Below are 13,332 nucleotides of genomic sequence, written 5' to 3'. Positions count from 1 at the left end.
GCTGCCTGTGTGTGTTGCCTGGTTCCACAAACTGCTTTCTTTTTTCTCTCCAGGTCAAGTCTGTCATCAACCTCGTGTTTGCCGCCTACACCGGAGATAACTCAGCACTAAGGAGGTAATGTATGCAACTCTTTTACACACTCTCTTCTTTAACACACACACACACACACACACACACACGCACACACACACGCACACACACGCACACACACACACACACACACACACACACACACACACACACACACACACACACACACACACACACACACACATTCACAGAAACACACCAAACATAATGACTGTCCCTCAGTGTGTACAAAAGAACTAAAGTCCTGCTGTCCATGATATGCAAATTATATATTTTTTTAATAATGTTAATTTCATGACAATGGAATGATTAGATCTTCATTCATAGTGATACATCATCTCTTGCATCTCTGACTTACTTCTTCTTTCTTTGTCCGTTATCGTCCATCTCGTGACACTGCTGACCTGTTTCTGTATGTCTGCAGATTTGCTCTGTCCTCCATGGACAGGGAGCAGAGGGACTATGACTCCAGGATGGCTTTACATGTGGCAGCAGCAGAAGGTACTTCTCACAGCCTCCTTTTCCTGTCACAAACAGGGACAGATTGTGTGTGTGTGTCAGGGTCCTCTGGGAGTGTTTGGCAGACCCCCTCTGTGTCGTAGGGTTAATTTGTTGTCCCTTGGTAACTGCACTGTGTCGTGTTTGACGTCTTTGCTGCAGTGTGTGAGAGAGAAAGTGCGTAGGAGTGTGAGGGTTATTTAAGAAACAAACAGTCATCTGCTCTACTTTCAGGACAGGCAGAGGTGGTGCGTTTCCTCTTGGAGGCGTGCAAAGTGAACCCCTGTTCCCATGGATAGGTATGACCACTTTGTCTGTCTACAATGCACTCCCACTCAAAAGAACAGTTATGGTCGACCATGAGGGATTTATTTGAACTGTACCCTATAGCATTTTCACACCTGAAGAGTCGTGTTAGTTCCCAAAACGAATACCTTTGTAGGCCAGTCCAACCCCAGTCAGTCACAACTGCTCATTATCTTTCCAATGGAAGAGGCCTTGCATTTTGGCCATCACGGCATGATCACCATTCTCCAGGACTATCAAAACAAGTACAACCCACAAGAGGCCCCCAAGAAGGACAAGGAGACAGCAGAGAACAACCTGGGCGGCCTGCTGTAGTGTAGACATCCAAGCCAGTAGATGGCGCCACGCTGCTTTTGTATCCTCTCTACTAGACTGCTGTTTCTTTGGTGGGATAAACACTTTTTGGAGTGACTTTTGTCGACTTTGTATAATGACTTTATTTCTGAACTGTGTGTTTGATTAAATGTGTTTTACATTTTTTATACTCCTTTGTTTTACTGTAAGTGTTTTGCTTTACCTTTTGTTGTGCGCTTTGGTGACGGTGTTGCTTATTTTTGCTGTATCTTTCCTCTTTCGTCCTCTATCCTTTCCCTCACCAAGTGTGTGTGTGTGTGTGTGTGTGTGTGTGTGTGTGTGTGTGTGTGTGTGTGTGTGTGTGTGTGTGTGTGTGTGTGTGTGTGTGTGTGTGTGTGATTGAATCTTTGTGACATTGGTGTGGAATATAAAGTGATATTATTATACATATGCTGCTACATGTAAATTGTATATTTATGTACTGTATAAAGTAAATATATTTCATGATATCAAGGACCAATACTTAATATAATTCAATGTAATAGTTTAGCAGTTTGGTCTTTTTCCTGGAGGGCCACAATGTGTAGTAATCTTTGGCCAAACCAGGCACACTAGAGTCTATGGAGCGATATGATGTTGAATCTGAAATTCAATTTATGTTGGCAATAATATCACTCCATACCATTCTAGCTATATGTCTTGGTTAATGCCTGGTTGGAAAAAATGAAAAAGACTGTAGCTCCTGAAGACATTATGGGCCACCACTTGGGTATAAGCACTATATGGTCCTGTAGCCTACTTTGTCACATGTAAACAAGTTTAGGATGCCAAATGTTACCAAACATCCTACGCTTCCACTAGTCCCAGTCAAACTTATCTTGACCTTTATCAACCCTACTGCATATGCCCTGTAGCTTTCATTTCAATTTCATTTTATTGTACTTTGTTTGGGATGGCACAAGACACTTTTTAAAAAATGTGTGTATATTTTTGGTCTAGTGTTCTTTTTCTGTATTATGATTTTATCATAACAATGGAATTTTACTTCTCTATTGCTCAATACTGTATGCTATGCGCACACAGTTGTTTGTTGTAGATCTGGAACCACTGACAGAATAGGGGAGTATCTGTGGCCACATGATAAAACACTAGTCTGGCATCACTAGTCTGAAAATAGGAGGAAACCAGTTGGACATGTACATAAACATATGGCAGTTGACATTAATATTGTCAAAAACACATCCTAGATGTCTCACACTTTTTGAATGAACTTGTGCCTTTGGCCAGGATCCAATTTTCCCACGGAGCTGGTGTGTAAAGGACCATATAAAATCATCTGAATGAGGGTTATTCATGATTCAGTGGGATTATAGCATAGTTGAATTCAATTTAATTTCCAATGAGTTTAAGAAATTAATGGAAAGACATGTACTTATTGTATTGAATATGTACAAAAACAGTTTGTTGATTTAGTGTGTCAGTTTTGTGAAGGGCCAATATGAATGTAAAATCCAGACAGTTGAGGAATGACATGCAGTATGACATGAGCGATACCAAAAACATAGCTACTGCAGTCAGTTTACAACCAGAGTTTTTCTTTTTTAATTTGTTTATTGCTTAAACAGAAATTTTAACACAGCATAAACCAATACTGATCAAATTAGAAATCAAAGCAGTGGTAGGTTTTATGGGGAAAACATTCAATCAAATCAAATCAAATTTTATTGGTCACATACACATGGTAATCACATGTTAATGCGAGTGTAGCGAAATGCTTGTGCTTCTAGTTCTGACCGTGCAGTAATATCTAACAAGTAATCTAACAATTTCACAACAACTACCTTATACACACAAGCGTAAAGGCATGAATAAGAATATGTACATATAAATGTATGGATGAGCGATGGCCAAACGGCATAGGCAAGATGCAGTAGATGGTATAGAGTACAGTATATACATATGAGATGAGTAATGTAGGGTATGTAAACATTATATGAAGTGGCATTGTTTAAAGTGACTAGTGATACATTTACTACATCAAATGTTTTATTATTAAAGTGGCTAGAGATGAGTCAGTATGTTGGCAGCAGCCACTCAATGTTAGTGATGGCTGTTTAACAGTCTGATGGCCTTGAGATAGAAGCTGTTTTTCAGTCTCTCGGTCCCAGCTTTGATGCACCTGTGCTGATCTCGCCTTCTGGATGATAGCGGGGTGAACAGGTTACAGGTCCTTGATTATCTTTTTGGCCTTCCTGTGACATCGGGTGATGTAGGTGTCCTGGAGGGCAGGTAGTTTTCCCCCGGTGATGCGTTGTGCAGTTGCTGTACAAGGCAGTGATACAGCCCAACAGGATGCTCCCAATTGTGCATCTGTAAATGTTTGTGAGTGTTTTTGGTGACAAGCCACATTTCTTCAGCCTCCTGAGGTTGAAGAGGCGCTGTTGCGCCTTCTTCACCACGCGGTCTGTGTGTGTGGACCATTTCAGTTTGTCCGTGGTGTGTACGCCGAGGAACTTAAAACTTTCCACTTCTCCACTACTGTCCCGTCGATGTGGATAGGGGGGTGCTCCCTCTGCTGTTTCCTGAAGTCCATGATCATCTCCTTTGTTTTGTTGACGTTGAGTGTGAGGTTATTTTCCTGACACCACACTCCGAGGGTGTAGCATAAGAACTGCTTCATTGGCACAATGGACAATAACCTTGCACAATGTTCTAATCTAACATTCTAATCTATATCTGGAGAACCCTGTCCTCTCTGTACATTCCATTTCTATCTCTACCATTACTTTTTCATTTGTGTAATGCACTGTTACCGTTTTGCAGCAACACTGAGATGGTGACATTGTGCATAGAGATATAGAACATGTTAAAATGATATCCAAAGAATGACAAAGATAATGGAACATGTTGCCACAGACATTTAACCTCATTCACCACTCCTTTAATAGTCTGGGAAACACCTGACTTGAACCCTCTAACCAATCACCACCCTAAGACAGAGGAACAGGTCTCAAAATCTGACATTGGTTTTGTCCTTGTTATAACATGTCTGTTGCAGTGGAAGTGGTTCGAAGAAGGGTAACCTTGCCTGAGCCCTGATAACTTGTGTTAGCTGTCTAGGCTTTAGCTCAGAGTTCGAATCCCTGCAGGTCATATGGACAGATGGTTTAAGTCAGGTGTCAGCAATAGTCGCAGATCAATCTAAATTTCCAAATAAAGACAGTTCTGAATGTAATGTTATACAGTCGTGGCCAAAGGTTTTGAGAATGACACAAATATTAATTTCCACAAAGTTTGCTGCTTCAGTGTCTTTACATATTTTTGTCAGATGTTACTATGGAATACTGAAGTATAATTACAAGCATTTCATAAGTGTTTTACTGACAATTACATGAAGTTGATGCAAAGAGTCAATATTTGCAGTGCTGACCCTTCTTTTTCAAGACCTCTGCAATCCACCCTGGCATGCTGTCAATTAACTTCTGGGCCACATCCTGACTGATGGCAGCCCATTCTTGCATAATCAATGCTTGGAGTTTGTCAGAATTTGTGGGTTTTTGTTTGTCCACCCGCCTCTTGAGGATTGACCACAAGTTCTCAATGGGATTAAGGTCGGGGGAGTTTCCTGGCCATGGACCCAAAATATCAATGTTTTGTTCCCCGAGCCACTTAGTTATCACTTTTACCTCATGGCAAGGTGCTCCATCATGCAGGAAAAGGCATTGTTCGTCACCAAACTGTTCCTGGATGGTTGGGAGAAGTTGCTCTCGGAGGATGTGTTGGTACCATTCTTTATTCATGGCTGTGTTCTTAAGCAAAATTCTGAGTGAGCCCACGCCCTTGGCTGAGAAGCAACCCCACACATGAATGGTCTCAGGATGCTTTACTGTTGGCATGACACAGGACTGATGTTAGCGCTCACCTTGTCTTCTCCGGACAAGCTTTTTTCTGGATGCCCCAAACAATCGGAAAAGGGATTCATCAGAGAAAGTGACTTTACCCCAGTCCTCAGCAGTCCAATCCCTGTACCTTTGCAGAATATCAGTCTGTCCCTGATGGTTTTCCTGGAGAGAAGTGGCTTCTTTGCTGCCCTTCTTGACACCAGGCCATCCTCCAAAAGTCTTTGCACTCACTGTGCATGCAGATGCACTCACACCTGCCTGCTACCATTCCTGAGCAAGCTCTGTACTGGTGGTGCCCCGATCCCGCAGCTGAATCAACTTTAGGAGACAGTCCTGGCACTTGCTGAACTTTCTTGGGCGCCCTGAAGCCTTCTTCACAACAATTGAACCGCTCTCCTTGAAGTTCATGATGATCCGATAAATGGTTGATTTAGGTGCAATCTTACTGGCAAGCAATATCCTTGCCTGTGAAGCCCTTTTTGTGCAAAGCAATGATGACGGCATGTGTTTCCTTGCAGGTAACCATGGTTGACAGAGGAAGAACAATGATTCCAAGCATTACCCTCCTTTTGAAGCTCCCAGTCTGTTATTCAAACTCAATCAGCATGACAGAGTGATCTCCAGCCTTGTCCTCGTCAACACTCACATCTGTGTTAACGAGAGAATCACTGACATGATGCCAGCTGGTCCTTTTGTGGCAGGGCTGAAATGCAGTGGAAATGTTTTTTGGGGATTCAGTTCATTTACATGGCAAAGAGGGACTTTGCAATGAATTGCAATTCACCTGATCACTCTTCATAACATTATAGAGTATATGCAAATTGCCACCATATAAACTGAGGCAGCAGACTTTGTGAAAATGAATATTTGTGTCATTCTCAAAACTTTTGGCCACGACTGTACATGGATGTCCTTTTCTGTTATTTTAAGGAATACATGATAAAGTTCATTTGTTAAGAGGTGTGCAAGAGTGTGATTGCTCCTTGCAGTGGAATATGTACACATAAATATATTTTAATTAACATGGTTAAAAAAAGCAAAGCTTTTCAGGCATGTGAGAGAGCTCTTATTTTTAATTAATTGAAACAATGAAGTCCATGCAGTCGTGAGTACAGTTTAGAAGTACTTTGCATATAAGGGTTGTTCCACAAATTCAGTATAACTTGTTACAACCTGGCTCAAGATTGTAACAAACAATGGGAAACCACACACTGAGTAAAGGAATAACAAAATTAATTTATACCATAAATAAACACTCACAAAAATAATCAGATGAGACATGGTCAGTAAATTAGGTGTCAACTGCCAAAGCCACAACAACACAACCAAAGGTATGCACAGAGAGAGGAATAAACACTTCTAGCCTATCTATGGCTAACAGGGTTGACATGTTATGCTCGACCTGCTCAGTTTTCCACCACAAAACACAGAAAATGAACAAAAAAAAGTAGATCCAGCGCACCTGCATTTACTCTGTGATTTGACTATTAGACCTTCAATGTTTCTTTTAAAAGCAATTCAAAAGGAATAGTTTCACCAAATTAAAACGAGAGCTCAGTTTACATAACAGGGTTGACCTTAAAATGAGGGACATATGCAAATGAATCACTACTCACATGAAATAAAGAATGACTTTGTGAAAGCAACAAAATAACTAGGGCTTGGAGAAATTTGGAGAATTGTTGGGATTAAGTGTCAAAATGCTGAATTTGAGGCCTCCCGAGTGGCGCAGTTGTCTAAGGCACTGCATCGCAGTGCTTGAGGCGTCACTACAGAGCCGGGTTTGATCCCGGGCTGTGTCGCAGCCGACCACGACCGGGAGACCCATGAGGCGACGCACAATTGGCCCAGCGTCGTCTAGGTTAGGGGAGGGTTTAGCCGGACGTGATGTCCTTGTCCTATCGCGCTCTAGCGACTCCTGTGGCGGTCGCCAGTTGTGCGGTGTTTCCTCTGACACATTGGTGCGGTGTGTCAAGAAGCAGGGTCATGTTTCGGCGGACGCATGGCTCTTGACCTTCGCCTCTCCCGAGTCCGTACGGGAGTTGTAGCAATGAGACAAGACTACCAATTGGAAATCACTAAATTGGGGAGAAAAATGGGTAAAAAGTACACAAAACAATATAGATATATTTGATGAATTTTGCCACTTTAGCAAGCCTTTATCCATATTAAACATCTGATTTATTGAAGTCTCCATGTGGTCTATATTAAAGGCCACTTCATTTAATATAACATCCTTTTAAAATTCAATATTGGTGCAACATTTCTGACTAAAATATCAAAAGGGTACTCATTTCGTGGAACGACCCAGAACAGCTGAACCATTTTCCTCATTATAAGTGACTACAAAATCGTATCTATTTACAAGGTGAAGAACAGCTTTCTGCATCCCTTTTGTTGTTCACATTACATATGCATAAACAAAATATTACCCTGTCCCACAAGTAGTGTAGAATGACATTCCTTATTACAAACAGCTGGACTCAAAGCCCCAAAATCTCATGCGTGTATATAAAACGATAACGTAGACACTTTTGTGATTGCATGTGTTACACAGTGGCACAGTCACATAGTAAATAAAAAAAATGCATGAATTATCCCGACCCTCGCCATGAAAGATTTGGAAATAAAGCGGTACAGCTGATTTGCCAGGACCTTACATTCTAATTTTAGCCCAGGGCTGTCTTGTCTTCTCAAATGTTCACATCTTTTCCACATTTTGTTGTTTTATGATGATTAGATGTGTGTTGTCTCATCTCTGAGTGTGGCTGGTGCTGTCTGTCTCTAACCTACCACACTGTGGGTCATGCTCCTCTGCCCAGGTGTTGCTGATGCATGCCAGATCTTTCTACTCCCGGAAAATTATTTTACGTATCAGCTAACCACATATGTTATAGCAATCTGGTGCCGGGTGGCACAGTTGATGTAGCATGCAACCATTGGTTGATGCATGGAACGGCTGAGCAGGGGAACGCGACCACTGTGTGTGGCTACTGCTGGCTGACTAACATACAACAGTGTCTCTACTCTGTGTGTGGCTGGTGCTGTCTGGCTAAAACCTACCACAGTGTCGCTAATCTGTGTGTGTGGCAGGTGCTGTCTGGCTGTTAACCTACCACATTTTCAATCTCATCAGGGTTAATAATCCTGGTCAGCTCTCCATACACTTGGGAACTCATGGGCAGCATGGCGTCCTGTAGTCTGGAGGGGTGGCTGAGGAGAAACAGAACCCAACAAACAGTTACATAACCAGGAGAAAATATGATATCTGAGTGAGAGTGACAATCAATCAATGGGTGCCCCCCGGTCGGTAATTCAACCATGTTTACTACCAGTGAAATATTTGGCTAGACTAATTTACCGATCTAAAACATGTTAGCTGACATGGGTGAGTGACTGTCAGTGACTGACATAACAAGAGACGTACACTTTTCATTTGACCTTTTCTTGTACTTTGGGCTGTGTGTGTCGTCTGTCCTTGCTGTCTCTGCCTTGCCGGTTCCCCTCTTTCCACTGGGATTCTCTGCCTCTAACCCTATTACAGGGGCTGAGTCACTGACTTACTGGTGTTCTTCCATGCCGTCCATGGGAGGGGTGCGTCACTTGAGTGGGTTGAGTCACTGACGTGGTCTTTTTGTCTGGGTTGGCGCCCCCCCCCTTGGGTTGTGCCATGGCGGAGATCTTTGTGGGCTATACTCGGCCTTGTCTTCGGACGGTAAGTTAGTGGTTGTAGACATCCCTCTAGTGGTGTGGGGGCTGTGCTTTGGCAAAGTGGGTGGGGCTATATCCTGCCTGTTTGGCCCTGTCCGGGGGTATCATCGGATGGGGCCACAGTGTCTTCTGATCCCTCCTGTCTCAGCCTCCAGTATTTATGCTGCAGTAGTTTATGTGTCGGGGGGCTAGGGTCAGTCTGTTACATCTGGAGTATTCTCTTGTCTTATCCGGTGTCCTGTGTGAATTTAAATATGCTCTCTCTAATTCTCTCTCTCTCTTTCTTTCTTTCTCTCGGAGGACCTGAGCCCTAGGACCATGCCTCGGGACTACCTAGCATGATGACTCCTTGCTGTCCCCAGTCCACCTGGCCATGCTCCAGTTTCAACTGTTCTGCCTGCGGCTACGGAACCCTGACCTGTTCACCGGACGTGCTTGTTGCACCCTCGACAACTACTCTGATTATTATTATTTGGCCATGCTGGTCATTTATGAACATTTTAACATCTTGACCATATTCTGTTATAATATCCACCCGGCACAGCCAGAAGAGGACTGGCCACCCCTCATAGCCTGGTTCCTCTCTAGGTTTCTTCCTAGGTTTTTGGCCTTTCTAGGGAGTTTTTCCTAGGGAGTTTTTCCTAGCCACCGTGCTTCTTTCACATGCATTGCTTGCTGTTTGGGGTTTTAGGCTGGGTTTCTGTACAGCACTTTGAGATTTCAGCTGATATACGAAGGGCTATATAAATAAATTTGATTTGATTTGGTCTGTTGGGTGTATCTTAAATCAATGAAAACGATATAAAAACAGTAAAAGGTGTTTCATAACAAGAATCAGACTTACACTTCAGACACAGAGATGAGCTCCGTCTGAATGTAGCCAGCCTCAGAGGCACTCTCCAACTCCATTGGCTCAGCAGCTGAGAAGGTCAAAGGTTATAGACGTCTAGAGGTTATCATCAGAACCAAACACAGGTGGCAGGTGGCCCCTAAATTGGGGAGCACGGATTCATAGTAATGGCTGGAATGGAGTAAATAGAATGGTATCAAACACATCACACACTCCATTCCAGACATTATTTTGAGCCTTCCTCCCCTCACCAACCTCCTGTGGCAAGGCATTACCAGTGGTCAGTATTTCAAATGGGGGAAAAGGGTGTGGCACAACAAAATAAGAAAAGTATGCTATGCAGTATATATTGTGTATAATAGCTTAGACTGGAATTGAAGTCTTCAACACCATTTGTACCTTTTTCAACTACTCAATCTTTCCTCAACACACATACATTTCTAACAGCTTGTTAGTTACCTTCTGTGGGGCGGCTGTAGTAGCGTGTGAAGGCACTGTCTTTGGGGATGTTGGGGTAGAGGTAGAGCAGAGGGTTCTCAGGGATGTTCTCAGCAGCCATCACCTTGTAGTTGCGGAGGATGTCAGGAAAAGAGACGGCGGCCAGCTCCTTCTTAGTGTAGGGCTCCACCGCGTGGAAATGGACGTCTATATGTTCATAGATATACAGTTGAAGTCGGAAGTTTACATACACCTTAGCCAAATACATTTAAACTCCAGTTTTTCACAATTCCTGACATTTAATCCTAGTAAAAATTGCCTGTCTTAGGTCAGTTAGGATCACCACTTTATCTTAAGAATGTGACATTTTCAGAATAATAGTAGAGAGAATGATTTATTTCAGCATTTATTTCTTTCATCACATTCCCAGTGGGTCAGAAGTTGACATACACTCAATTAGTATTTGGTAGCATTGCCTTTAAATTGTTTAACTTGGGTCAAACGATTCGGGTAGCCTTCCACAAGCTTCCCACAATATGTTGGGTGAATTTTTGGCCCATTACTCCTGACAGAGCTGGTGTAACTGAGTCAGGTTTGTAGGCCTCCTTGCTCGCACACACTTTTTCAGTTCTGCCCACAAATGTTATTTTGGATTGAGGTCAGGGCTTTGCGATGGCCACTCCAATACCTTGACTTTGTTGTCCTTAGGCCATTTTGCCTCAACTTTGGAAGTATGCTTGGGGTCATTGTCCATTTGGAAGACCCATTTGCGACCAAGCTTTAACTTCCTGACTGATGTCTTGAGATGTAGCTTCAATATATCCACCAAATTGTCCTTCTCATGATGCCATCTATTTTGTGAAGTGCACCAGTCCCTCCTGCAGCAAAGCACCCCCACAACATAATGCTGCCACCCCCATGCTTCACGGTTGGGATGGTGTTCTTCGGCTTGCAAGCCTCCCCCTTTTTCTTCCAAACATAACAATCGTCATTATGGCCAAACAGTTCTATTTTTGTTTCATCAGACCAGAGGGGGAAAAAAAGTACAATCGTTGTCCCCATGTGCTAATGCAAACCGTAGTCTGGCTTTTTTAATGGCGGTTTTGGAGCAGTGGCTTCTTCCTTGCTGAGCGGCCTTTCAGGTTATGTCGATATAGGACTTGTTTTACTATGGATATAGATACTTTGTACCTGTTTCCTCCAGCATCGTCACAAGGTCTTTTGCTGTTGTTCTGTGATTGATTTGCACTTTTCGCACCAAAGTATGTTCAAATCTAGGAGAGAGAACGCGTCTCCTTCCTGAGCGGCATGACGGCTGCGTGGTCCCATGGTGTTTATACTTGCGTACTATTGGTTGTGCAGATGAACGTGGTACCTTCAGGCGTTTGGAAATTGCTCCCAAGGATGAACCAGACTTGTGGAGGTCCACCATTTTTTTGGCTGATTTCTTTTGATTTTCCCATGATGTCAAGCAAAGAGGCACTGAGTTTGAAGGTAGGCCTTGAAATACATCCACAGGTACACCTCCAATTGACTCAAATGATGTCAATTAGCCTATCAGAAGCATCTAAAGCCATGACATTTTCGGGAATTTTCTAAGCTGTTTAAAGGCACAGTCAATTTAGTGTATGTAAACTTCTGACCCACTGGAATTGTGATACAGTGAATTAAAAGTGAAATAATCTGTCTGTAAACAATTGTTGGAAAAATGACTTGTGTCATGCACAAAAGTATAGTTTGTTAAAACAAAAAATTTGTGGAGTGGTTGAAAAACGAGTTTTAATGACTCCAACCTAAGTGTATGTAAACTTCCGACTTCAACTGTACATAAATGCACACACACACAATGTGATATGAGAATGTGTTCTCAGTCAGCTTACCTGGTAAAATAATACAAACAGAAACACATATACCTGAGACAGATGTAGAGACACATACTCATAATGTGTAAAAACAATTAAAATATAAATATTTTTGTCTGTCCATTGGTATGTACACTGAGTATATATACCACACATTAGGAACACCTTCCTCATATTGAGTTGCACCCTCTCCCCACACTTTTGCCCCCAGAACAGCCTCAATTCGTCGAGGCATGGACTTTACAAGGTGTCGAAAGTGTTCCACAAGGATGCTGGCCCATGCTGACTCCAATGCTTCCCACAGTTGTGTCAAGTTGGCTGGATATCCTTTGGGTGGTGGACCATTCTTGATACACACGGGAAACTGTTGAGCGTGAAAATCCCAGCAGTGTTGCAGTTCTTGACTCAAACCGATGCACCTGGCACCTACTACTATACCCCATTCAAAGGCACTTAAATATGTTGTCTTGCCCATTCACCCTCTGAATGGCACACATACACAATCCACGTCCCAATTCTCTCAAGGCTTAAAAATCCTTCTTTAACCCATCTCCTCCCCTTCATCTACAGCTACAAAGCTACAAACACACATGCACACAAAAAAACACACACACCGTTATTGGAGCCCTCCACCCAGGTGAAGGTAATGGCTCCCTCTCGGCTGCTCTCGCTGAAGCGCAGCAGGAAAGTTCCAGGCTCCTTGTCCTTCAGCAGGGCCTTCTCTCTCTCCTTACTAACAAAGCCCATGATACACCTATAGACCATAGAGATGTAGTGGATTATAGCACAATAAAGTCACTTTTCAAAAAAGTAATGTAAACCTAGTCTTCAGAAAGGCATACTGAAGTAATGTGAGTTGGAGAGATGTTTTCCCCATCATTCCACAGACACAGCAGGTGTCTCTTGATCAGGTCCAGTATTCCCTCGATCCACAGCCAGAAGGGAAAGCTCTTCTCATTCACATTCTGCTCAGGTAAGACACACTCAATACACAACCCATAGTAAACACACACGGGTTGGCTAAAACACTAAACTTCCAGTGAGATGCTCACCTTGCAGAACTTGGTCCAGGGGATGAGCCCATTAGGGTTTCCCGCTGCTTCTCGACCTGTCACAGGAGTTTCATATTATTATTGGTTCACTTTAATGGAATGACCTTAAGCAACATTTGCATTGTTAGCCTTTATCTGGGATTAGTTGGCCAAATGAGTTGGTCAACTTGACTCCCTTGCCAGATATGTGTGTAGAGAAAAACTAATAGCTACCTCACACACTGTATGTATGACCCACCTTTTATAACCAACTAGCGCACCTTAATATCACAGATGGGTTTGCTGTTCCTCTCAAATTACTGCATTTGATTATTATTATAATTTTTTT

At 42.8% G+C, this 13,332-nt stretch overlaps 1 protein-coding gene across 1 annotated transcript; it reads right to left on the bottom strand.

Annotated features, from left to right (window-relative positions):
- Positions 1-7,249: 7,249 nt before the first annotated feature.
- Positions 7,250-13,223, bottom strand: LOC115156123 (signal transducer and activator of transcription 1-like). Its single transcript, XM_029703442.1, has 6 exons — positions 13,218-13,223; positions 13,005-13,060; positions 12,567-12,706; positions 10,112-10,297; positions 9,647-9,722; positions 7,250-8,304 (listed from the first exon to the last, which is right to left on the bottom strand). Exons 2-6 carry the CDS (start codon positions 13,034-13,036, stop codon positions 8,199-8,201), a joined length of 540 nt encoding a protein of 179 aa, XP_029559302.1. The 5' UTR covers positions 13,037-13,060; positions 13,218-13,223; the 3' UTR covers positions 7,250-8,198.
- Positions 13,224-13,332: the final 109 nt, after the last annotated feature.

The sequence above is a fragment of the Salmo trutta genome, chromosome 20 (genome assembly GCF_901001165.1).
Source record: "Salmo trutta chromosome 20, fSalTru1.1, whole genome shotgun sequence".
In the NCBI taxonomy this organism is placed as follows: domain Eukaryota; kingdom Metazoa; phylum Chordata; class Actinopteri; order Salmoniformes; family Salmonidae; genus Salmo; species Salmo trutta.
Note: the sequence above shows the minus strand (reverse complement) of the source record. Positions and strands in the feature narration are given on the sequence as shown.

Excerpts from the sequence above, each read along its gene's own strand:
- LOC115156123 (XM_029703442.1), bottom strand. The coding sequence starts at position 13,036 with ATGGGCTCATCCCCTGGACCAAGTTCTGCAAG. Across the intron at positions 10,298-12,566 it reads GGTGGAGGGCTCCAATAACG|ACGTCCATTTCCACGCGGTG; the intron begins GTGTGTGTGTTT and ends ATGAACATATAG. Across the intron at positions 8,305-9,646 it reads CTCATCTCTGTGTCTGAAGT|CCACCCCTCCAGACTACAGG; the intron begins GTAAGTCTGATT and ends GTTTCTCCTCAG.